The sequence below is a fragment of the Osmerus eperlanus genome, chromosome 5 (assembly GCF_963692335.1).
Source record: "Osmerus eperlanus chromosome 5, fOsmEpe2.1, whole genome shotgun sequence".
NCBI classification, from domain to species: Eukaryota; Metazoa; Chordata; class Actinopteri; order Osmeriformes; family Osmeridae; genus Osmerus; species Osmerus eperlanus.
In genome coordinates, this window is record NC_085022.1 from 18,442,818 (window position 1) to 18,467,467 (window position 24,650).

The following is a 24,650-nucleotide window of genomic DNA, read 5'->3' on the forward strand; positions in this document are numbered from 1 at the left end:
GCAGCTCTGCCTGGGGATGTTTGCACAGTGACATCTAACCTGGTGTGACGGAACGTCTTATTAATACCCTGGTTTGTGTTGGCTTCTTTTCATCCGATGGGAGTTTTTTTTGGTGGGCACATTTGTGTTTGGTTGTATTTAGTTTGAGATGTAACGTTTTTTATTCCGATTATCAACAGGGGCAGTTGGCGTTTGTACTTTGTTTCACTCCGACCCTTAACATTTTTTACTTTTATCCCAAATGTAATGCTTGTCTACTAATCAGCAGAATATAAATAATAACATGTGTTGCTGTGTGTAATGCATAGAAATTGACGTTGAAGTCAGTTGTAATATTGCAACCTTTTAAGTATGAGTTTCTTTGTGTAAAACATAAACATCTAATTTAATATTTTGTTCCTAGAGCATGCAGCCTTCGTCCTCCATCCGCGGCGATCTAAAACACTGCTGGTCTTTAATCATCTTTCTGCTTCTTCTCTTCTTTCTCTCTCCTGTTATTCCTGTCCTGTGTCCCCCCCCCACACACACCTGGATGTTCATCCTGTCCTCATCCTCTCCCTTCTCCTTCTTTTCATATTCCTCTCCTTCTTTTGCCTTCTCCCTTCTCCTCTTCACACAAACAAATCACACCTTAACACATCTCCAACTATTATCAACCATGCCCCCCCCTCCCCCCTCCCCTCCCCCGCCCCTTTCAGCCAGGAACCTGCAGCTCCAGCAGATCCTGCAGCCTGTGGACCCTCTGGGGCTCCAGGCAGACCTGAGTCCCACTCCCCTACAGCCTGAAGGGAACACAGAGGGTCATCCCCCAGCCTCAGCCTCGCAGCCCTCTGGGCTCACCCGCCACTCCTCCACAGGTAACCCAGCCAGAGGAGCTGATTCCTGGGGAACCCTGGCAGGGCTGGCCCCCTGGCTGTGGGGCACAGGGTGGGGGACCTCGGGTGTCTCTACAGCGTGGAGGCTGCTGTATGTGTCTGGGACTGGAGGACCAGCCTTACCTTCTCCCACACTAACCAAGCTCCTGTTTGTAATGATCTGTGGATTGACTTGTCCTGCTGCTGTTGTTGTGATGTTTGCATCAAGCCTGAATGCCAGCCCTGTCTGCCTGGGACTGCTGGGCTGTGACTGGCTGACAGAGGTCAGGTGTCACAACCCCGTAGTCTCTCCATCCCTTTGTTGATGTTTTATTCTGTTGAACGTGCCTGGTTCTCCTTTATGTTTGGTTGTTTTAATTTCCTTGTGTCCTTGAGTTAACGTGTCTGTGTCCGTGTCCAAACCATCTCCTCTCGCCCATTTCCTTTTTGTTTTGTGTTCTGTCCCGTCGCCTGATCGTAGCCCCCGCCCGCTCCTCAGCCCGACACGAGGCAGTCAGAGTCTGGTTGGAGTCCATGTCTGGAGGTAGCTCCGAGTCAGGGTTTCACACGCTCCTCGCTACCTAGCTCACACACTCCGCTGGCCTGCCCATGGGCCGTCTACACAGCATGACTGAAAAGCCTTTCTGACAAGCGCACTCCGAAACTTGCATGCTGTTGCCGTGTCACAAGAGAGAGCGCGACACACGTGTCTCTCTTGGATAATGGCGCCTTGGACCGCCATGGCTCCCTCAGCTATCAGAGGGCCCTTCTCACCCTGCCTGTTGTAGGTGGCCCGCCACACAACACTAATGCTAACAAACAACAACCAGTCACCTGTTACGATGGACCGTCACTCCATCAAACCGATCACAACCTGGAGAAAGCCAGTTTAGACGTCTAGGGGCGACTTCAATGAGGGCCTGTCATTCCCCTGGAAGGTTCTAGAGTAACAGCTGCATGCCTCTGAGATTGGGGTGGACTCCCACACGATCAGAACCGTGAACCTGGTGCGTCTCTGCGAGCGTGCTGGGTCTCAAGGACCAGGGCTCTCTGCTTGTCCAGTAACCTCCGTCACCTAACAGATGCCTGGATTACCTTTTGGTTGTGTTTCCGCTCTGTTTGAGCCTCCATTAACAGGAATGGAGCAGTGCATGTGTTTAATCACTAATGCCTTTTGTGCCTAACCTTTTTCTAGATGAACATGTTTCTGATTTGTACTTCTGAGTTTCCAAGTGTGAGTCTCTGGTGTGATTTCCCCCCAGAGGAAAACATGTAGACTGTAGTATTACTCTTTCATCTTCTTTGATCTGATTCCGGTCTTCAAATCTAGTTTGAGGATATTTATGCGAACAAGTTTTCTTCACATTTCTCGTCCTTGTTTAGCCTACAGCCAGATTTTCAGGGTGTTCATATCAGCCAGTCAGGGTCAAGTTTTCATGTTCTTCTGTGGTAAACTCCTTACTAGGTCAGGCCCAGTCTAACTAACTTCCTGTTCCGTGTGACCCCAGAGCCATGCAATGACGATGACCCAGATGCTGAAGCAGACAGCCCTGACCTGGAGCCCGGCACAGAGATGGACCAGGGTGAGTCAGAGTGGAGACAATGACAGTGACATCCTCTAACGTCTGTTTGGCCCTCATTAGTCCGGCATTTTCTCCCAGAGTAGCTGGTAGTGCTGTGATGGTGAGCCCAAGCCCCCCCCAGCCAGTCAGCTGAGTTAGTGTGTTGATATGGTGTGTTTGTGTTGATCTTTCAGAGGAAATTCCATCAGACGCGGAGGCCGAGGCTCGTCTGCACAAATCAGAGAACTCGGAAGCACTTACTGAAGAGGACAGGAAGTCAGAGGGCCGTGGGATCCCCTCCAGCATCGGTGTTTACAAACTTCGTGATTAGATTAGGCTGTGTATACACGTTGCATAAATACACTACACACACACGCTGGCAATACACATCTCAATCTCTTCTATGTCTGTACCGCTGTGACAACGGTTGTTTTTGTTGTTTCTAGAACAATCCACGGTCAGTCCAGTGAAGGAGGTTGGGGACGTGGTGCTGACGCCAGTCAGAGCTCTCTCAGAGCTGGATAAACAGGTGATTGTCTTCCAGCTGCAGGGCTCTGGTTTTGGGATGCTGTTGTGAAACCTTGTATTTGTTGTTTGTGTATGCCATCTTGTGTGAAGCTAAACATGAATCTGGCTTGTTATCCAGAAGTCTCCAACCGCTCAGCCGTCACCGGTCAAATCCCCTGGCCCTCGCTTCTTCCCAGAGCCCAATGGGCCCGAAGAGGTCCAGTCTGAGAGGACGGCACAGGCGGCCAGTCCCAGGAGTCCCCTGGCTCCCGCCCCATCCGCCAGCCCCAACCTAGTGACCTCCCCCTCCCCTGCTCCCGCTGTCTCCCCCCTCAGATCCCCTGTCCGCTCCCCCATACGCTCCCAGCCCCTCCCCCTGCCGGAGACGGTCCCCGTCAAATCTCCCGTCCTTCCCTCACGCTCCTCCTGTCCCCTCACGGGTAACCCCCTGTCCCCCATCTGTGCCCAGCCCCTCTCCTGCCCGGAGCCCTGCTCCCCCCTCGCTTCCAACTCCCCCGTACGCACGCAGCCTGTCCCGGCGGTAACTTCCACCCCTTATACCAAGCCCCCCTCTGACTGGTCCGCCCCAGAGCCCCAGAAGTCCCTGGACTCCTCAGACGAGACTCCGTCCAAGAAGGCAGACATCATTGAGGAGTTCTGGCTAAAGAGCGCGGAGATTCGGAAGAGCCTGGGCCTGACCCCTTTGGACCGGAGCAGGGCTTCGGAGAGAACCAGCCCAAAGCTCTCCACCCCTGACTCCTCACCCAAGTCCCAGTCCCCCGACCTGTCGGAGGACCTGAAGCCCACCTTCACCACCGGCCGCTCGGTCATCCGCAGGCTCAACATCACCCTGGAGGGCCAGGTCATCTCCCCCGTGGAGCCCCGGGCCGACAGCTCGGAGCGCAGGGACCTCAGCAGCAGTTCGGGCCTCGGCCTCAACGGCAGCTCGTCCCGCACGGCCACCAGCGACAACTACAACACCTCCGACTCCACCATGCTCACCCCGCCCTCCAGCCCTCCCCCGCCCCCGCCTAACGAGTCCCCCGCCGTGGTCCGGCAGCAGAAGCACCAGGTGTCCTGGAGCAACGGCACCCATCCTTCTCCCCTTCCCGTCGCCAAGCCCGAGGCCGCCGCGAGGGAGCCGGCCTCGGCCAAGACCAACAACCCCGTGCCTGCACCTAGGACCCAGCTCAGCCCCGTGGCGGCGCCCACCCCTGCTCCCAGGAAGGCGGGGGGGGGTCCGGCCCCAGCCACCCCCCCGGCTCCAGTGGTGATGAGGCGGGAGCGGAGCAAGCCGCGGAGGGAGGAGGTCCGGAAGTCGTTTGTGGAGTGTGTGGCGGAGATCCCGTTCGCCGACGACGTGGACGACACGTACGACGAGAGGACGCCCGACACGACCGCGCAGGATCGCTTCTACACCCCGCCCACCAGCCGGCCCGGCAGAGACAAGCCTCCGCTCCACCTAGCCCTGGCCATGGAGAACGGCAAGCCCAACATCCCTGTCGCCGGGCTCCCCGGCCAGGCCTCCAAAGGCCAGAAGGCCACCCAGTTCTCCCCGGAAGCCAAGGAGATCGCAGAGGAGAGGATGAGGGCCAGGGAGAAGTCGGTGAAGAGCCAGGTGCTGAAGGATGCGATGGCCAAGCAGCTCGACAGGATGAAGGAGTCCGAGGCGGCCAAGGGTGCTGCCGCCAAAGTGGCGTGGAGCGTGTCGCCTTCCGAGAGCGCCGGGAAGGGTAGGAAGTTGTCGAGCTCTCCCAAGACGTCGGCGGTGAAGGCCCTGGAGTCGAAGAAAGCCGAGACTCTCCCCGAGCGCTTCTTCAGCAGCAACAAGAGTCTGGACAGCTCCCTGGCCTCTTCGGACTGTTCCTCTGGAGGCAAGAGCAAGAAGCGCAGCTCGCTCTTCTCCCCGAGGAAGAACAAGAAGGAGAAGAAATCCAAGAGTGAGAGCAGGGGCTCGGACAAGCACGGGACAGACGACAGTCCGCCCAAACACAAGTCTCTGTGGAAGGCCGTCTTCTCCGGGTACAAGAAGGACAAGAAGAAGAAGGAGGACAAGTCCTGCCCTAGCACGCCTTCCAGCTCCACCACACAGGATTCTGGGAAAAAAAGAACGCCACCTATTGGGAAGTCTTCAGGTGAGAGGGAGGAAGGGGGCCTGGGGTATCACCTACTGCATTGTACTCCTACAGTACATGTTGAATGTATCAATATGATACTTGAATGCCCATGGAGTTGTATACTGTGTTGTAAGGTGTTTCTATATCACTCCGGTAAGTAAGACATGCTGGGTGGTGCCGTTTGTGTGTGCTGCAGATCTGCGTTGCCGTAGGAACCTGAGTTTCTCTGAGGACTCCGACCTGTCCTGCGACGATGTGTTGGAGAGGTCCTCTCAGAAGTCCAAGATGGAGGTGAGCCTCCTCCAGGCCTCAGAGCTGCCCGCTCTCTCTCCATGGTCGCTCGCACCATCTCATCTCCACGCAGGGCTCCAGATCTTTGTTTGTTTGTGTTTAAACCTTTTTTTTCTTCTCTTCAGCATCGGCATACCGATATCTTTGACCTAGTGTCAGGCATCCAGAAGGATGCCATAAAGGAGGAGAGAATGAAGGAAAAAGAGAAGGAAAGGGAGAGGGATCGGGGAAGAGAGAGAGTCAGAGAGAAAGACGAGGAGGAGGTATTTTGATGGGTAGAGCAGTGGAACAAATGCTTTTGAATTTCAACCATTAAACATCGAGTGGGGCTACCTTATCTTGTATGAGATTTGCCACACTCACATTGACCTATATATATTTTTTTATACATTGATATTAATTGTGAACATTTAATAGATACTGCAGTTTATTCAACAGATGAACAGCCTGAAGCGTCATCATAAGTTCTCCATATTAGGAATCACCTTGATACAATTCAAGTTTTCCAATTCAGTCCATACTTCCACAGTTCAGCACAAGTGGAATTTTCCTGAATGTATGAGCAAAACAAGGAGGCATCAGTCAAATACATTATGACTAGATGAGCAGTTTCTGAAAAACGTTGCATATTTTAACATTCTTTAATGTGATTTATATTGCAATCTCAACACTGATTTTTTGATTGCTTTGCAAATCACATTAAAGAATGCGAAAATAAGCACAGAATGAGATCTGCAAAATGAGTCCCACTCATATGATTGTATTTGCATGTTATGAATAAGATGTTTTGGAATGGTTGAACATCAGAAGTTTTTGGTTGTCTGTTGTCTAATGTGTGTAGAGAAGGAAATGTTAAGAATGTCGCCCATGGCAAGAGGCATGCATTCATTATCTTCAGCTGTTCATCACTTCACTTTCACAGTTCACAGTTTACTTTCGCAGTTCCTTCAGTCTTACCGAGTCTGTCGGTGTTTCTTCTCCCTAGTTTTACATTTACATTTAGTCATTTAGCAGACGCTCTTATCCAGAGCGACTCACAGTAAGTACAGGGACATTCCCCCCGAGGCAAGTAGGTTGAAGTGCCTTGCCCAAGGACACAATGTCATTTTGACACGGCCAGGAATCAAACCAGCAACCTTCTGATTACTTGCCCGATTCTCTAACCGCTCAGCCACCTGACTCCCGTTTTACATGAAGACTAAAGAGGATCACACTCAGCCAGTCCTCTGACAAGGTGGCTGAGCTAGAATGGAGAAGATCAAACATACAGGATTATTGTATTACACTGTACATGTCAGCAGATTTGTCACGAAAGTACAGTCCACACATTTCCTACACAATGACCCAGTTCTGTCCTGTAAGCTTGTCTGGTTCTAGACTGCTCTACAGGGAGGGTATGAGCCTAGTTCTCTGTAGTCTAGGATAGCTGTGGTGTTCTGTAGTTGGTGTCGTCTTATAGATTTCTAGAGACGTGTTGGTAGATAGGCCCACCTGTTTCAGGTGAGACTGTTTTGATAGGTTAGAAGTTCAGATGAATCTGTTTAGAAAAGTATTTCAAGTGATGGCATTCATAAGGTTTTATTGTCATTGGGCCCGTATTTCAGTGGGCCTTGTACTTTGAATATGACATGAATCATTCGTAATATTGTTGTTTGTTTACGTTTCACCACGACAACCTTCGCCATCTGTCAGTGTGGGGGGATAGCACTGCCTGTCTTTTTGGACCATTAATTTGGTTGAACGGTGTTGATTTGATTTTGGTTGGTTTAACATGAGTTTTAACCCATTTAATCATACCATTTGTTTGGTGTTTGTTTGTTCTCCATGTTTTTGTTTGTTTGTTTGTTTTTGTTCTGTCTCCCCAAGTCTGTCTATGTCCCTCACGCACTGGCGTTCAAGAGATCGTACGCCACGAAGGTAGTGTGTACATACATCCATCCCTAATGGCCAAATCCCCCTGCGCATGTGCCGTTCCATCCACCACCCTAACCCCCCCCCTTCTTTCCTGTCCCCAACATCTCACAAAAACATCCAGCCCTCGCTGTTCCACTAACTGGGCTCTCGGGATGCATGTCTCAGCCAGATCACAGCGCCCTCTGTCTGCTGGGGTGCTCAACCTGTTCTGCACCCCTTTTACTTTTCTGGTCACATGACTGATTTGTCCACTGTGGCCACTGTCACAGGACTGTTCTTTTGTCTGACCCGGTCTCGTGTTAACCAGCCTGTCGCTGCAGCACTCCTCTCCCTCTCCAGTGCTGCTGTTGAATGAGATCTCTGACTCCAACTTCCCGTTCCTGTTACAGACTTCCCTTTCCTGAACACTAGCACCTCTCTCTCCCTGTGTTGCTGCAGCTTATTGCTGTTCAAAGATTTTTCAGAAACTGATCTATGATGTTGATTGCTCAATGAATAACTTCTTTTAACGTGTAACTCATAAGCAGAGATGGCTTGAAACTCATCTGCAATGCACAGGGCATACATACTTTCCATGTTTTAGTTTTGATATATCTAGGATTTGAGATGTGGTGTATTGAGCTCCATGCTGTATCTACTAGTTCCTAGAAGAGAATGGTAGTCTTATCATGGTGCAGTTGATATCGAAAATTGTATCACTTTCTCCTTCACCCGATTCCCATTTTCTCCCTGCCATAGGTGTTTTAGATTGTGGGTTTTTCGACGCATTCAGTGGCTCTGTGACTGTAGGTGTCGTCTCCCCTCCCACCCACCATAGAGAGAGTCACAGGCTATTAAAAAAAGAGAGACCTTCCCCCGTCCCAACCCTAACCCGAGTCAGACCAGGTGATCCCTGACCTCTACCCTGTCTGTTGTCTTACCCCAGAAGACGTACACAGAGGAGGAGCTGAACGCCAAGCTGACACGCAGGGTCCAGAAAGCCGCCCGCAGGCAGGCCAAACAGGAGGAGCTTAAGAGGCTCCACAGAGCACAGGTAACCCACACGTAGGAGCGCCAGGCTGACATACTGACAGATACAAAGAGATGGAGGTTTTTTTTTTTCAGGCCAGATTTGCAACTTTGAAGATCAGAGCGGTACGTCATGCAGAGATCAAGACAATAGTAATTGGCTCGGCACCCACTGAGTCTCATGAATATTTGATTCGATATAATTAGATCTCATAAAAGGTTGAACAATCCGAACCAACTTCCAGGGTAATATGGATATGACCTTTTATATCGGCTTCCAATTTTGCTGTGACAGGGGTGGATAGGCGTGCGAGCACGCGTGCGTAAATGTACGCGCGAGTGTGCGAGTTTGGGTGTGTGAGTTTGGGTGTGCGCGAGCTTCTGCGAGTGTGTCCAACGGACGGCCCTGTCCTCCTCAGATCATCCAGAGGCAGCTGGAGCAGGTGGAGGAGAAACAGAGGCAGCTGGAGGAGAGGGGCGTGGCCGTGGAGAAGGCCCTGCGAGGGGAAGCAGGTAACTGTCACTCATACTCCCTCTCATTCTGATTGGCTCTCATTGGCTCATCAAGCCAGCCCAGGGCGGGGTAAGGATCAGGAAAATAGTTTGGATATCGTCTTTACTTGCCTAGGCGGGTCACATAATGGGACTGCTTGTCCCCAGACTCTGGTCTGCAGCTGTCTAAACCTCCATGTATTGTGACGCAGCGCATAGTCCCTCTAGTCTGTGCTGGACAAGGGACAATCATTGACATCACTGCACCCTCTACTCAAAGTTCAAGTCATGACTAGTCATCATGGAACATAACAATGAATCAACTGTCTGGGTGTCAGAAGGGTGCACATGAAGGCAGTATATGTTATCACCACATTGTTTAGTCGAAGTGGTCCTACAGTACATAGATTAGGACGTAAAACACGAGGCATGTGAATCTTTCAATGTTGTCTTGCAACTTAAGATTAGTATTCAAAGAGATAACCAGTAAATGGTTTCGAACGGCAGCGTAGAAAGGGCCAGTGTTCTTCTTTTTCTACTCCAGTGCTTTTCTAATGCTTTCTTTAATCTTCTTGAAATTAGAGCCTTATCCGTTCCCTTCCCATCTCTTTGTGCAGTTGCCTGTTTAAAAATGCCCCCTCTTAACCTCTCTGTGGTCTACTCTTTTAAAGGCTTGTATAGAGGTACTTATACTTTACCAAAACGACACAAACGAAGATCAGGTATTAGCCCTTACAGCAGCTCTTCTTGTAACATCCACGACTTCCGTCTGTCCGTCCGTCCGTCACTGCACCAGTCTTCCATCTGAACGTGTCTGGCCTCTCACTCAGTAGCTGTCTGTCCGGGCCTGAGCTGCATGCTGTCTGGGGAATGTCAGTGCGTCCACATCAAACACATTGGGATTTGTGAGCTCATAATGGATGTGGTTGTCTTACTAATCTCTTCTAGAAGAGGCTACCCTGTTCCATACGTCAAAAAAAGAGACACCTATAAATTGGCTTCCAAGCATTAGTTAAGGTGTTTGTTACTGGGTTCATGTCAAACCTAACCCCATTGCGGTGTGTTATTTTGAGAGGTTGCCAGACGAGTGGCACACTGACTGCTGCTGAACTCTCCATCATTCACATCAGAGTCAGCAACAGCCGCACAGCAAGTCTGTCAGCAATGTTATCATTATGAGGAACGCCTTGTACAGCAGTACAAGCAGTGTTTCGTGTATTTGACCCATATGTACCGTGGTGAGTACGTGTGTTTGTAACGTGTTTGTTGGCTGTGTTTTTGTGTGTGTGTTTAGGTGTGTGTATGTAGGCACATGCATGACCTGTTGTTGGAGATGCTGTGCAGCCCGATTGGGGCTATTTCTAATAACTCCAATCTCTAATATCATCCTGTCATTGTAGACTATTGGGGAGAGTCTAATTACAGTGAATTCCTCGACTTGCATCTGGGCGGTATGTATTTCAAACCTGTCGCTAACTAACTAACTAGCAGCTAGCTAACCCAACTGTACCCCCTCTCCTTCCTCCCACCATAACCTCTCCTGACCCCCCCCCCCCCCCCCCCCCACACACACACACACACATACTAGTGCTGAGCAGAGCTCGAGACCCTCACAGCCTTGTCATGCGAGGGCCTGTACCTGCAGCTCTCCCTCTAAACTCTCCAGGTCAAGCACAGCACAAAGAACATGGGCAGGATCACCTCATGCACTCGCTGTCTTACAAAATGGTTTCTTCAACGGTTTGAGTTCATTTCCTCAGAATAACTTGCACGTTGTCAGTTCAACAAACACATAGACACACTGGAAATCTGCAAGCCACCAAACTAGACTGACCCCTACTAAACTGCTTACCTGACCCCTGACTAGCACCCCCATCCTTCCTTGGTGCCTTGTTGCTGTAGCGTGTTCTTGTTCCAGCTGTGGCTCTCTGACTCTCCCATACCTGCTCAGTTGCACTCCCTTCCCCCCTGCGTGTGTGCTTCTCAGAGGCATTGATGTTGAACCTTGCCCCTCCCCCCCCCAGCTTAGCCTTCCTGTTCTAGAATCTGATTAGTCTGCAGATACCCAGTGTGCGTCTGACCCAAGATAACGGTGATGTGGTTTTTGTAGTCCTGTGATGTTCGTAGTCCTGCGGTGCTGTATGCTTGGTCATGGTGTCGTCCTCCATTGGACAGGAGATGGCGTGGAGCTGTGGTAACCTTCTGTCCCTTAGTGATGATGTCATTTATCAGGATTGGTATCATTATGTATAAAAGAAAACATCCCCAGAAAACTCTTGACTTAGCCCCACAAAGGCTCTGAAGTAAACCTTGTTCCTATATGTTAAGAGGTGAGTATGGATGCATCAGGAGAGACAAAAGAAATAGTGTTCCCCATACTGGAACTAGGGCTGTGTGTTGTGTGGAGGTACTATGTGTTCCTTCAAGAGTCCTACAGATGATCTTAAGCCTTAAGCCTTCTGCATTATACATAGAGAGAACAACTAGGTTTCTTTTATGGCTGGCTTTAATGCTGCTGTGGTAGTACTTACAATGGCATCAACCTGGAAGGCTCTGTCCTAACATCACCACCCTGAAGCCTTAGCTGTCCCCTATGCACTTATGGAGATCTGAGGGAATTAGACGTCTTGGCAATGTGCTAAAAGCTGTAGCTTGCCCCCCTGATTGACTGGTTGGAACTTTGCTTTCACCTGTCCAGTTCACTTATCACTCCCAGTCAGGTTTAGGGGTTGGGTTGGGACAGGCCAGCAGAGTGCTCCCGCTCATCCAGGGACACTGTTGGATGACCAGCATGGCTATGTCTCTTTTTGTCCTAGAGAGGGTGCCAGAAGCCAATGATGGGGATACATGGCTAGCTGGCTCTCCACCCATTGGTTGGACTGTAGCTTGGCTACACTCATTCAATGTATGGTTGTAATTTCCTTCAATAAAGATTACACATTAACTCCACGCAGACTACCGTTGCTGATGGCAGATTTGTTTAGGCCTTTATGATGTGGAACAGCACGATGTCAAGTCAACAGCAGCTGTGTAGGCAGACAGTGTTTCTGTGCTTCCAATCCTAGCTTGTCTTATTACAGACATATTCTACATGACAGGTTTCCCAGACAGTCCCCTGTCATGATTATTTTTCCTAGAATCCGTCACCTAGAATCTTCAGGACATTGTCCTGTGTCTGTACCGCACCATTTCACCAAAGACGCTGCCTTCCTGGTCTCATGCCTTTTCACGATTCTGCTGGGGTTCTCTAGTCTCACATCTAGACCAGTGTCGAGCCACTATAGTCAAGGTGACCTAATTTCCCAGAGAATGTACTTGTGGCTGTTCTTCACGCGAATGGATGGGAATTCTAATTAGCATTTCAAACAGCCCACAACATCAACAACATATAGGAATGGTGGAGTAGGTCTGTTTACCTGAAAGAACCGAAATATCTTCAAAGATTGTATTATCATCTGAGAGAGAAGTCTGGCCCTTTATATGTAAATCTCTGGTGCTGGAATACAACCAATTTATTGGAATTAATTCAATTAGCATGGAGTTGTAAACATGCGTTGGGTTCTAGATCAGCTCCCACCACAGTTTAGTCTGGCTCACACAGAGAGCTCTGCTCAGGGTCTTATTCTAAAAACGAGACGAAAAAAGATGAAAGAAGAAGATTATTTCGCCTCCTGTTCTCTATCCCTTTGTATTTTCACTCTCCTCTCGTCCTCCTTCATCCCTCACAGCTGATCTCTCCCACCTTCTCTTCACTGTACTGTAGGTGATTTCAGTTTCCCCCTCCCTCTCCTAGTGCTCTTTTTGATTTTCTCCTCACTGTTCTTTCTTCATCCCTCCCTCCCTTCCTCCCCTCCTTTCTTCACTTTCCTCCACACTTTATCCTCGACATCATTATTTCCTCTGTGTCTCTCACTTCTCTTCACCCTCACCTCCCTCTCTCCCTCCTCCCTGTCCTCCCTTGTCTTCCTCCTGTGTTGTGGAAGTTGAGTCCCATGTGGGGAGTCCTCGCCGAAGACCTCTGTCCCTCTGCCCCTGCATCTCTCCCGAAGGTAACGTAAACCCTGCCTCCTGGACACAGCTGGGTTACCACGGCACCCCGGGAGTCGGACTGAGGGGGCAGGGTTCCGATCTCCTGAACTCCTCTTTCTTCTCCTCCTCTTGGTTTCCTCTCCCTCCCTCTCTCTCCCCTGGGTGACGGTGATGAGGCTCAGTAGATTTCCCCAGGAGGTCCAGGTTTTCCACGTGCCCCAGTGCAGAAAGCCCTCTGCACTCTCAAACACAGAGATGGAGCACAGACAGAACTCACATTACCTCTATTTGGATAGGCGTAAGAGTTTTACCAGGAGCATTTTGTTATTTTTTTCTTCTTTTTTTGAGTCTACAGAAATAGTGAGACTGCTGGAAGAAAGTTAATCCAGTATTAGTTCCTAAACTGACTCACTAGGATTTACTGTACTGAAAGCAAAAAATACCACCAAATTAACATCAATTTTTTTCGATTAACTGCCCGAAGCGGAAGACACGAAGCAAATGACAGCTGTCAAAGCAATAAAGACACACATGGTAGCCCATTTGAAATCCCCTTTTAACCATCCAACACACAGTCCAAGCACAGCCTTGAGGTAGTCTCCTGCCACGAAGATGCAGCCACCTAGCTAAGGGGAAAACTACTCTGCTTAAGTGTGGGTCAAAACAACAGCATGCCCTCCATTTCTGTTCAACTAATGGAGATGAGAGGCATTGTGGTGTAGTGTGTGCGGGTGTGGGTGTGTGTGCGTTAGAGAATACGTGTTCATACATGCGGGCTGTTTGCATGTTTACCGTTACTAACATACATTTATATACATGTGAGCAACATACGTTTGTGGTTTGACAGATTTTAATTGGTACACTGACATCAATAATTTTAAACCGATAGGCTGTGTGTGAGACACTGCTTGAGAGACATTGTATTTCTGCATACTGGGATTTGGTAGGCTAATTGGGTTTGGATTTTATTGTGTGTGTGTGTGTGTGTGTGCTAACTGTAACTCTTCTCTCCTGCCTGCATGGAGTGTTGATCTGTGGGCGGTGGTTGAGAACGGGACTGAGAGAGAGGAGAGAGAAGGAGAAGAAGAAAAAAAAAAAAGCGAGAGACAGCCAGTTGCTGGATGAGTTAGCAAAACTAGCCTGTTCTTTATTGCTCCCCTGTTGGGTTCTTTGTGGTTTTGTCTGAGGAACTCTGCTGTGGCTCTCTCTGTCCTTGTCTGTGAAACAGCCAAACCCAGCTCCACCCCAGACCACAACCAAGCCATTTATCTGTGTTCGGTGTTTTTCCTTTTCATTTTGCAAGAGCCTCCCCTCCTCCAGCTAAGTACGTCCTGCTGCATTCAGATCGACCCTCTACTGGCTCATTGACAGCGCTTGGCTCCGCCTGCCAATGATGGATAGAGGCTGTGTTAGCTGACAGGCCTCCCATAAGCATGCAGTGAACTGGCTTGGTAAACAGAGGCTGTAGAGGGAGAGGCTGGCCTCTAGCTGCCTGGGACACGGTGGTACAGTGATGTCGTCCAGGGTATACTGACGTATACCGCTGTAAACCATCGACACGCCCTTATTCTTCAATGGACACCGAGTCGGCCCCGTGTCCACATTCTATTTACCACTGATGTATAGCTGAACCGTTTCAGCTGCAGGAGATCTCTAGGAGATGTGAGAGCGCACTCGTGTCCACTGCCACCACCTCACCACTGGTGCATGCCCGGGCAGCTGCAGAGGCCCCTCCCTCAGAGGAAACGGTAGACAAGAATTCCAGCTTTACTATTGGTCGACTGACCAATCCATCTCACTACCATGTGACCCTGCAATGTAGGGAGTGACAGTCTAGGTTGCTTTTGTTGTCTCGAAACCGCTTAGCAGAAATAGGATCTGACATGTGTTTCTGCTGCGGGTTTATCTCACTTGGAGGGAAGTCTGTACTTTTATATACGGTTTAATAATCCCCACATTGCCTGTCGCCCCACAACTGCCCACTGTGTATAGGAAACAGTGTTAGGGTTAGGGGCAACTGCCATGGACAGTGTTCTTCCATGGTAGAAACGCATCCAAAATGAGTAGGCCACAAACAAACTCTCAACTTTGTAACACCAGGTGAGCTTCCTCACCTTCGTGTGCATCTGTCAAAGTTGAGACCAGAGTATCTCCTCCACGCCATCTCCTCTGGGTCATGCTGGAGCAGAAAGACCTGGTCCTTCTGCCCACCTGTCCATCTCTCACCATCAGAGACGTCATCCTGGCTTGGCTTTCATTGTCATTGCCTGTGTTGATGGTCGGTGAATGTGTGTCACTGCAGCCCCCGCCCTGCCTCTCTGACCCCTCCCTCTCTGCCCCGTTCGCCCAGGGATGGGGAAGAAGGACGACCCCAAGCTGATGCAGGAGTGGTTCAAACTGGTCCAGGAGAAGAACGCTCTAGTGCGCTATGAGTCAGAGCTTATGATATTGTAAGTTGAATCCTCAGTTTGATTGAGTGTGCTGTATTTTTATATTTGGTATGCTTCATCACACCAACGTGTGTGTGCGTGTGTGTGCGTGTGCGTGTGTGTGTGTGTGACCTAGTGCTCGGGAGCTGGAACTTGAAGACCGTCAGAGCAGACTACAGCAGGACCTGAGGGAGCGCATGGCAGTGGAAGGTGAGGCCTGACAGACGAGCGCACACACACACACACAACCATTCAATTCTTCCCTCTTTCACCATCTCTGTAACGCCATCCAATCTCCCCCCCCCCCCCAGACCACTTGAAGTCAGAAGTGGAGCTGGCCGAGGAGAAGCGTATCCTGGGGGAGATGCTGGAGGTGGTGGAGCAGAGGGACTCCCTGGTGGCGCTGCTGGAGGAGCAGAGGCTCCGGGAGAAGGAGGAGGACAGGGACCTGGAGTCCGTCATGCTCTCCAAGGGCTTCAACCTCAACTGGGCCTGAGGGGAGGGGGGGGGGGAGCACTTAATGACTGTGTGTGACGTTCTCAAACCATCCTGGCTGTTACTGGAGTCGTCTGGCGAGGGTTTACGTGAGGTTCCTCGTCCCTGGCGGATCCTGTCGCCGCGTCCGTGCGCTCACCTCATTGTCTCCGTGTGATCGGGAGAGACAGAAACCCCCCCGGACAGGAACTTCCTCTCCACCGTTACCTGGAGGGCTTCCGGAGAATGTCTTTTGTATTTGTTATTTGGATCCTGATAATGCAGAGAAGAAAAAGGAAGAGAAGGTTTAGGCCCTGCTGATGTACAGAATTGTATCTGATGTGTACCGATGTTTCTGTGTGTACACGTGTGGAGCACAGCACAGCAGACGGATCCTTGCTTGGGTGAGGCTGTTCTGACTGCTACTGAGAACTGCCCTTGAGGGTAGGGGGGGTTGGGGGGGGGGGGGTTCTTCAGTGTCTCACCTCACTGCCTCTGCTGCCTTGGCGACTGTATATGGTGAGAGAGACACCGTCTGCTTTACCTGTCTTTCTTTTCAATCACAGACTGGCTTCCGTGTTTAAAGTAGCCAATGATGAAGGGACTCTGAAAACCAGTTGGAACCAGTTTGTAACCAGTTGGAAAATCACCCAGAAAACCACTGCATGTCAAAACTCTAGACTGCAGATTCGTTACTCAAGGAGATTTTCAAATTGTTACACTGTCTCTGACTGTTGACAGGCTCGCTTGTAGTCTAGAATCTACATGTACAAATGGACTCTTCTGACACCCTCTGATGGTTTACTGTGTGGCTTCTTCTTCGGATGTCACTCACTTTAATATCCTTGTTTACTAAGTTTACAATCAGTTTTCCTTTTTCACAACACCTTACGTTTGCAGGGTCAACATCTACACCTTAGCTCTAGTTTATCAGAATAGTGGAATGTGAGAGCACTGTTAAAATGTTTTCAAAGTTCCGAGAAGGTAATGTTTTTGGTGAATTTGAGTTTTGGTGTCCCACTGTGTAATGGTGTTAATATTGTGATAGTGTCATTCAAACACTGAAGTCTCATTTAAAGATGAGAAGTCAGTAAACCATGCATCACTCGGGGTGCTGCCAGATTGTAGAGTCTGGATATGCTGCAATATCAAAGGGATAAACCTGAACCACTCACATTCTCTGCAGGTCTGCAGTACATACAGCATGCGATCCTGCTGTGGAACAAGATGCCTTTATTTTCTTTCTCAGTTACAGTTTCTAATACTAATCTTCTGAGTTTATCACGGTCCTTCAAGGAATCCAGATTTCTACAGTTAATATTCCCCACTGGAAGTACAATTTAGATTTTTTTAAATCATTTTTACTACAGGTCTTCTGACTGCAGTCTGTAGATGTGTAGAGGCGAGGGCGCTCTACTTCTTGCACCCTGTCAGAAGAGCATGTCTATCTGTTTGGTATTTACTCTGCTAGCCTTCCTGCCAAACACAAAAATCTGTGGTTGGTTTCTAATTGTTTCACAGTAGAGAAACATAGAGAGAAATAGTGTTTGAGCTGTGAATAGGCTCCAACACAGTACAGTTTTAAGGATTGTTGTTTTAGATTGTGTGTGATAAGTTTGACAGATTTTTATTGATATTTATTAACATTGTGTGCAAAAATGTATCATATGTAAAGAAAATGAATCCTAATTTTTAAAACTTATGTTGACACATGATCTGTATGCTTCATGTAGCTGAAGTACATAGTGTTGGATGTATGCAGAAAAGGCAATAAAACAATGCAGTCGTTCTTAAACACCTTGTGATATTACTTAATACAGCACATCACAATCAATCCCATTATCGGTGAGAAATCCACTCCGTGTTTTCTCTCTATGCACTGTTAATCTTTGCCAGAGTTGGCCCTTGCACAGAGGTTTAAGTGTGCTCGAGTCCATTCTGTCGGGGAATTTCCAATTGTAGGTGTTTTCTCTCTATGCACTGTTAATCTTTGACAGAGTTGGCCCTTGCACAGAGGTTTAAGTGTGCTCGAGTCCATTCTGTCGGGGAATTTCCAATTGTAGAAACCTGCAGAAGAAAGTTGAACACTATGATTGCATCGAGTTTTAGAGACTGCAAGGTAAGATGCAAGGAATGCAAACTGATACAATAACATCCTACTTTTACTATTCAGATTTACAACAGCCATGCGCAGAGTTGGAAGTGTCTATTCTCCGTTTATTGGGCAAACATTGGTCAAACTATAATGCATACTGTTTCTCTTCCACAGCATTATTGCATGCAAATATATAGTAAGAATTCAAATCATCAGCTGTAGACAGTTGATGTTATTCGACAAGCTGGCGTTTTAGCTAGCTGGCTAAGTAGCCTACAGTAGACAAGCGACGTTACGTGCGCGCGAGTGACATAACGTTAGCTAGCTACAAAGTAGCTTTAAAAATTCATATCTGTTACAAAATAAAAACACAAAACTGCACTGCACCACTGTAGGGAGATAACCCATCCGTTGGACGACATTTGCTTTGGTTGGCAAGTTCCTAAACTATTTATTGATATGATTCCGTCGTGACACATCGGATTTTCAAAAGTCCAACCAAACCTTGTAGGCGTGTCGTCCCCCACAACAGAATTCCTACTGACAATGTGTCATTGCCACAAAAGGGAAGGCGTTTTAACATCATGGTCTCACTTTATGAGTTACAGAGGTTTGAAACTGAAAGTTGGCCCATTATATAAACCATGTTTATGAACACGAGAGCAAAGACCGTGCTCCAAATCATCCTGTGTATAACAAATCGATACGAAATCAATATCAGTTGCAGACACTATCACCTTCCAAAGAATGAACATAGTTTATGATTGTTTCTTTAACAGGCTTGGAGATCAGAAGGTCTCCCATTGTCCACCTCTAGCAATGAGGCATGTAAGATGTATGATGCCATACTTACCCAGGTATGCTCTTGCTCCACAGAGCAAAACAAATCAAATATGTGCATACTATTTTTACTATAAAAGCTTTACAATCTCGTCCTGTCTGCAGTATGTGACATGGCGAAATGATGAGACTCTGGGAGGAGTTGAGGGCTGCATGTCTGCTGTCATGGCTGCCGACCCTGACTTTGGTATGTAACAACCTGACAAGACGGCTGGCTAGATACCACAGCAGAGTATGTGCTGGGAGAGAGTTATCTACCCACGTTTAGTCCCAACGTGATGAAGAAGCTGCCAGCTCACTGACAAGATGGTTTACTCCAGTCTAACCTACCTGCTAGTTTAATTCCCAGCCCCCCCCCCAACAAAAAAAACCTAACATAAAGGAACAGGAGGTGGTGTCATTTGGCTGGGACTTGGTGCAGCAGAATGCAACAAGATGTATTGTATGTAATCAACCATCTGTCTGCCTTGTTGCACACTGCTCCTTAATAGAACTGATTGGATTGCCTTCTAAGAAATGTCCTCCCTCTGATCACCCTCCTTTTCTTCCCTCAGTCTCACCATTGTATGTAAAGATGAACCAGTCATGGAAGCTGTACTGTATCTCACACCATGGATGTCAGAGCGAGGCTGTTAGATAGCACAACTTGTAAACATCTCCCTCGCACCCGACTCCAATGTTCACCAATCCTATCAAAATAACCATGATCCGTTACTCCTCACACTCCCGCCACATAGAGAGACCAGGTGTATTATAAATAAGTTTGTTGCCGTCAAAGTGACGATTAGGTTCAAGGATGCTCTGTTCCTGTGTTGCTGCCGTTAGTGATGGGTCATGTGATCACCACGGGGCTGGAGCTGGTGGGCACGGGGAAGTCCGTCCGTCTGGACGAGGGCCTGGCGGCGGCCGTGAGGAGGACGGTGGAGCTGGCCCGTTCCCAGGACGTCACCCCCAGGGAGCGGCTTCACGTCAGGGCCATGGAGCTCTTCTCCAAGGGGTGAGAGAGGAGAAACCAAGCACACACTATGTATCCACTCTGGAGAACAGGTTTGTCTGTTGCTGGTTTTTTTCCTATATCACTGTCTGTTCACATCGTATGTCAGTTGTCATTTTCAATTTGCTCAGCCCGTCTTAAGGAGCTACTGAAGCGTTCGTAACGACGAAGTCCGCCAGATAGACAAGACTTCCTGTGATGCTAAATCTGTTTCCCCCCGCAGCTCAGTATGCCCATGCCTCAGCCTGTCACCCAATCGCATGCTTCTGATAGAAACAGACCCTGCTTTGTGGTTCATTGCTAGGCAGGCATAGCATTGTTGAGATATTTTGTATTGTGTCTGTTCCTAGGAGTTTCCCCAAGGCGTGTGATGTGTGGGAGGAGATCCTGGTGGAGCATCCAACTGACCTGCTGGCCCTCAAGTTTGCCCACGATGGCTTCTTCTACCTGGGGGCCCAGACCCAGATGAGAGACTCTGTGGCCAGGGTGCTGCCCCACTGGAAACCTCACATGCCCCTGTACAGGTGGGACAAATGATACACAAAAGGTCAACTGTAATATGTGCGGATAGGAAGGTCAATGTGTATTAAGCTCCAGCTCCAGGCCAATGCCTCCCCTAGCTGTCAGCTCTTACCCGTATGAGCTTGTGTTTAGTGGGATCATTACGCCAGGTAATGACAGCCAGAGCTAAGAGACCTGTCGAAACAGCCTTATCTAATAACACTATCGATTTACACAAAACTAAAATCCTTTATAACAAGAAATTATGTTTGTAGTCTTTTATATTTCCCATGACTTGAGATCCAACAAAATCGATACGCTTATACGATTATTATTATACCTAAAAATGAATGAACTTGTCACGTTTTCAGTTGTTGGCTTAAACCTTGTTATGTTTGTGCTGTGAGTCACTTACAGATACAATGGTCTTTCTGGAATGTCATTATAGTTATTGCTGTGAAGGCTACACAAACAACTCTGCGGTTTAGCCCTATATAGGCCACAGGTATTTGATTTCCATTGCCTGCTCTCCCCAGCTACCTTAAAGGACTGTACTCCTTTGGGCTCCTGGAGACGCACTTCTACGACCAGGCTGAGAAGATGGCCAAAGAGGTGACATGTTCCTCTCCTTCCTCCATCCAGTCAGTGCTATGCGTTTGCTTACCGATTGCACTTACACTTGATGTGTGCATTGTGTGTCATGGTTTTATTGTCTTGATTCCACCAGTCTTTCCCCTCTGTCGTTTCCCCTATGTGCTCCTCTACCCCTGCGTCACCCCCCCCCCCCCCCTTCCAGGGCCTGGCGATGACTCCGGAGGACGCCTGGTGCGTCCACTCGGTGGCCCACGTCCATGAGATGAAGGCGGAGGTGGACAAGGGCCTCAAGTTCATGGAGAGCACCGAGAAGGACTGGGAGGTCACTGCTCATCTCTTTCCGGATGTTTCTCCTTCTCTCTCACTGCAGTTTTTTTTTTATGACTTTCTTATATGGTAGTATGTGTTTCTGTGAAGTGCCACTATATCAGTATGACATATTGTTTTACATGTTGGTGTATCGGCGTATTCTTAGAACACCTTGCCACTCTGTCTACTCACTTTGTGGTGTGTCTTTTGCAGGTATGTGACATGCTGGCCTGTCACAATTACTGGCACTGGGCACTGTACTATATCGAGAAGGCAAGAATTCTAATACGTTTCTCTATTCAAGTGCACAGTTGTCAGATGGTAGTGATTTTGTATGAGTTAAGATGTCCCTCGGGATCTGTGGAGTGTAAAGCTGATTACAGTAAGCAAATGAGTTTGTATCTATAGCAGAAGATGTGCCCGACTTCAACAGCCCAGCTTTTTTTTGTTTTTTTACCGGTTTTAATTTGTTGTTTGTTTTTCTGTCTGCAGGGGGAGTACGAGGCGGCGCTGAGAATATTTGATAGCCAGGTTAGTGTTCTTTCTGAGTGCTCGTCAACATGGCTCTGTCCTACCAGCAGCATGTCCTGAGTCTCTCTCCAAGAACCTCCAGCATCACTTAGTGAGCAATGCTAAGAGCAATCTGGTGTTTGTGTTGCTGCAGAGGGTAAACGGGACACTATGTCTGGATCAAATGGAAGCTAAATCTGTTTCTGTATAAACACAGCGATAGCGCCGTGTTTTCTATGAAAAGAAACCAAGATCTTCTACCTTTTTATAGCCAAGTTTACTTTGTAAAAAAAACAAACAAATCAAATGTCAAAAAAATCTGGGGAAAATCCCATATCATCGTAAACAATCATCTGTGCCCGACCATTTTATTCAATATGATGAAAAGTACACAACCATTTCTGTCTCACTTTGTATATTAAAACCTATATGATAGATTAAAGAAGACAGGTGTGTGTGTGTGTGTGTCCTCTCCAGGTGTCCAGGCGAGGTTCTGCCTCTGGGGCCATGCTAGACACGGTGGATGCCTGCTCTCTGCTCTACAGACTGGAGATGGAGGGTGAGACAGTCATATACAGTACACACAATGTTCATCTACCACCAACTCTCCTTCATACACACACATACATGTATACATTATCGGTTGTTTGTTGTCAGGTGTATGCGTGAAGGACCGGTGGCGGGAGTTGCACCAGCGCATACTGCCCCACACAGATGACCATGTGCTGCTGTTCAACGACCTCCACTTCCTCATGGCGTCTCTGGGCTCCAAAGAGACAAACGCGCCCCACAGACTGGTGGAGGGCCTCAGGGATCTGGCCAGGTGACCTTCGCATCCTGACACATCACCAGACCTTCACATCCCGACACCCCACCAGACCTTCACATCCTGACACATCACCAGACCTTCACATCCTGACACATCACCAGACCTTCACATCCCGACACCCCACCAGACCTTCACATCCTGACACACCAACAGACCTTCACATCCTGAAACACCACACCAGACCTCCTAACCCAACACCGTAACACACAGTATTCCTGCCTTGCATAACAAACATTCAGCCTTTACGTAACGCCAACAGGCATAAACCAGTGGAAACAGGAGTGGGAGCAGGACAGAGATAGAGACTGAAGGAGCACTCAGAGATGCAGGATAGACCGAGAAAGACAATGGAGAGGACGAAGAGCACACGTGAGATGTGTCAGACCAGTGAGTTTCGTCTTACTGACAGACCAAGGCTGCCCACCGCTGGTGTGGGTAATGTGTTCTGGCATTCCGACCACAGGCAGCCTCCGTTCAGCTTGTTCTTCGACACAAATCCACTGAGAAGAGACATTTTTAGATCCTAACATGTCTTGGAGTGTTACATAACAGAGGAAACACAGCGAGTACATTGGTGTGGTTGAAACAGCTGTTTGAGTAAAAAGAATCAATTCCCTGGGTGTGGAGGAGATATTGCCTGTCTGTGCTCTAGATTTCCTAGAATGGTCGCTGTTCGTTCTCTCTGCTGGAAGAGCTGGTCATGCATAGCAAAAGCCAGCACTCTCTTTAATGCGTTAGGAAGAGCTTGTCACATACTGTACTCCTTAGCTCTCTTAGCTTCTCATATCACTGGATGAGGTAATGTTGCTTAGCTCACCCTGTAGCAGGCTAGGCAGCACTGCCAGGGTAGACCTGTGGGTTCCTACCAGACCTAACAACTAGAACTGAATCTTGCAAGACAGTGACTCCTGGAGATTCCCCTGGATCAGATAGCAGAGTACATTAGTAGATCATCAGTAGAAGGTTGTGTTCAGCAATTGTCGAGCAGAACGTCATGGTAGAGTACTATTGCTATTATAGATGCTATTGTGTGCACACCTTGTCTGTGTGTGTACTGTGTGCATCCCAATCCTAGATCAAACGTGCCCAGATATGTAAATGTGGATGATCTCATGGCTCCTCCTCCCCAGAGCCCCGGAAGAGAACTGGCAGCACCAGCTGGCAGGGGGCCTGGGTGTGCCCATGTGCCAGGCTGTGCTGGAGTACGACCAGGGGAACTTCAGCCGCACCGTGGACCTGCTGCTGCCCTTGCGCTACCGCGCCCAGCAGATAGGGGGCAGCGACGCGCAGGTGAGACACCCAGGTTTGGGGCTCCTACAAGGGGGGCTGTAGATCGTTTGTAGCAGGCTGACTCCTGCACACCGGTGTGGCTATGACACACAGACAAACTCACTGTTGCTCTATTCTCTGTTGCACATCATATGGAATCCACCGCTCAGAGAAATGGCTTTAGGTTGAATACATCCTCTATTGATTCTAGCTGGCTTTCAGGAGAGAGGAGGAAGAGAGGATCTACTAAGCCAGTCATATTATCTCTATACCTATATGGATAGCCCTACTGAATGCTAGGATGTAGGCCACAAAGCACCACCTGTTCAATAATGTATACATGGGTCATCAGCTCCCATTACAGCTGGAACAGAAGTGTGATTGTCATATAGTAGGATACTCTCTCTAGAACATATTACTGTCAAATGTGATCATCACATTGTAGGACACTGTAGAACACATTATTGGGTGCGATCCTTGGATGTCTTCTAGAACACATGCATCCTATAGGCTATGATAATGCTGGTGTGTATGTAAACACACACACAGAAATGCACCCACAGCACTCCTCAGGGTTGCTCGTCATGGATGTTCAGTGCGCTGTGCCTCTGTCCCACCTTGCTGTGTGCTCCTTCTTACTGACAGGTGTTTACTGGTGGAGCGTGACGCAGCCAGACCTAACTCCCCACTCACTGACCGCCTTATCCAGAGAGCCCACGCCCTGCATGTCTGAGCAAGGCTGGGTCTAAGGGAGGTGGGTCATAGGCTGTAACCAGGGGGCTTAAGGCTCGTCACCACAGCTCCGTGCTGGGGAGAAAGGTTCCAGAGCTGCTGTGGGATTTTTTCCGAATAAGTCTCTTATCTAACCTAACAGTTGATGCCAGAATCCGTTAACAGGGATTTCTTTCGAAATGTTTGTTGTAAACATACAATCACTTTGTTCTTGAGATTAAAGACAATTCTTGTTTGTAATGTAAATCTTTCATATCCATAAATGTCCCTTGGTTTGCTGAAGGATTTCTAAGATCTTGT

General features: G+C 48.6%; 2 protein-coding genes across 40 annotated transcripts in view; both read left to right on the plus strand.

Moving 5' to 3' along the window:
* The window catches only part of mical3a (microtubule associated monooxygenase, calponin and LIM domain containing 3a), a 70,956-nt gene extending 53,484 nt beyond the window's left edge, over positions 1-17,472 (plus strand). For 20 of the 39 annotated variants that reach the window (XM_062462237.1, XM_062462248.1, XM_062462240.1 and 17 more), the window contains 17 exons: positions 699-857; positions 1,336-1,398; positions 2,363-2,437; positions 2,611-2,724; positions 2,863-2,945; positions 3,063-5,058; positions 5,237-5,331; positions 5,457-5,594; positions 7,198-7,248; positions 8,171-8,278; positions 8,673-8,766; positions 9,417-9,467; positions 10,146-10,196; positions 12,729-12,794; positions 15,125-15,224; positions 15,340-15,413; positions 15,515-17,472. In XM_062462237.1, coding sequence (XP_062318221.1) covers positions 699-857; positions 1,336-1,398; positions 2,363-2,437; positions 2,611-2,724; positions 2,863-2,945; positions 3,063-5,058; positions 5,237-5,331; positions 5,457-5,594; positions 7,198-7,248; positions 8,171-8,278; positions 8,673-8,766; positions 9,417-9,467; positions 10,146-10,196; positions 12,729-12,794; positions 15,125-15,224; positions 15,340-15,413; positions 15,515-15,699 — 3,503 coding nt within the window. In that variant the 3' untranslated portion in view covers positions 15,700-17,472. The remainder of the gene's footprint in view (positions 1-698; positions 858-1,335; positions 1,399-2,362; positions 2,438-2,610; positions 2,725-2,862; positions 2,946-3,062; positions 5,059-5,236; positions 5,332-5,456; positions 5,595-7,197; positions 7,249-8,170; positions 8,279-8,672; positions 8,767-9,416; positions 9,468-10,145; positions 10,197-12,728; positions 12,795-15,124; positions 15,225-15,339; positions 15,414-15,514) is intronic. The other 19 variants (XM_062462251.1, XM_062462277.1, XM_062462253.1 and 16 more) reach the window with 17 other exon arrangements.
* Positions 17,473-17,638: 166 nt separating this feature from the next.
* On the plus strand, positions 17,639-24,628 carry ttc38 (tetratricopeptide repeat domain 38). The gene is made up of 13 exons (XM_062462294.1): positions 17,639-17,796; positions 18,552-18,629; positions 18,718-18,799; positions 19,438-19,609; positions 19,957-20,130; positions 20,644-20,719; positions 20,904-21,023; positions 21,224-21,283; positions 21,503-21,541; positions 21,998-22,079; positions 22,178-22,343; positions 23,480-23,639; positions 24,264-24,628. Exons 1-13 carry the CDS (start codon positions 17,767-17,769, stop codon positions 24,282-24,284), a joined length of 1,260 nt encoding a protein of 419 aa, XP_062318278.1. The 5' UTR covers positions 17,639-17,766; the 3' UTR covers positions 24,285-24,628.
* The last annotated feature ends 22 nt before the right edge of the window (positions 24,629-24,650 follow it).

What these genes read in the sequence shown, in the direction of transcription:
- ttc38 (XM_062462294.1), top strand. Translation starts at nt 17,767, where the DNA reads ATGATTGCATCGAGTTTTAGAGACTGCAAG. An exon ending in ATGGAGCTCTTCTCCAAGGG is followed by an intron (nt 19,610 to 19,956) that starts GTGAGAGAGGAG and finishes GTCTGTTCCTAG; the next exon opens with GAGTTTCCCCAAGGCGTGTG. An exon ending in GGCCTCAGGGATCTGGCCAG is followed by an intron (nt 22,344 to 23,479) that starts GTGACCTTCGCA and finishes CCTCCTCCCCAG; the next exon opens with AGCCCCGGAAGAGAACTGGC.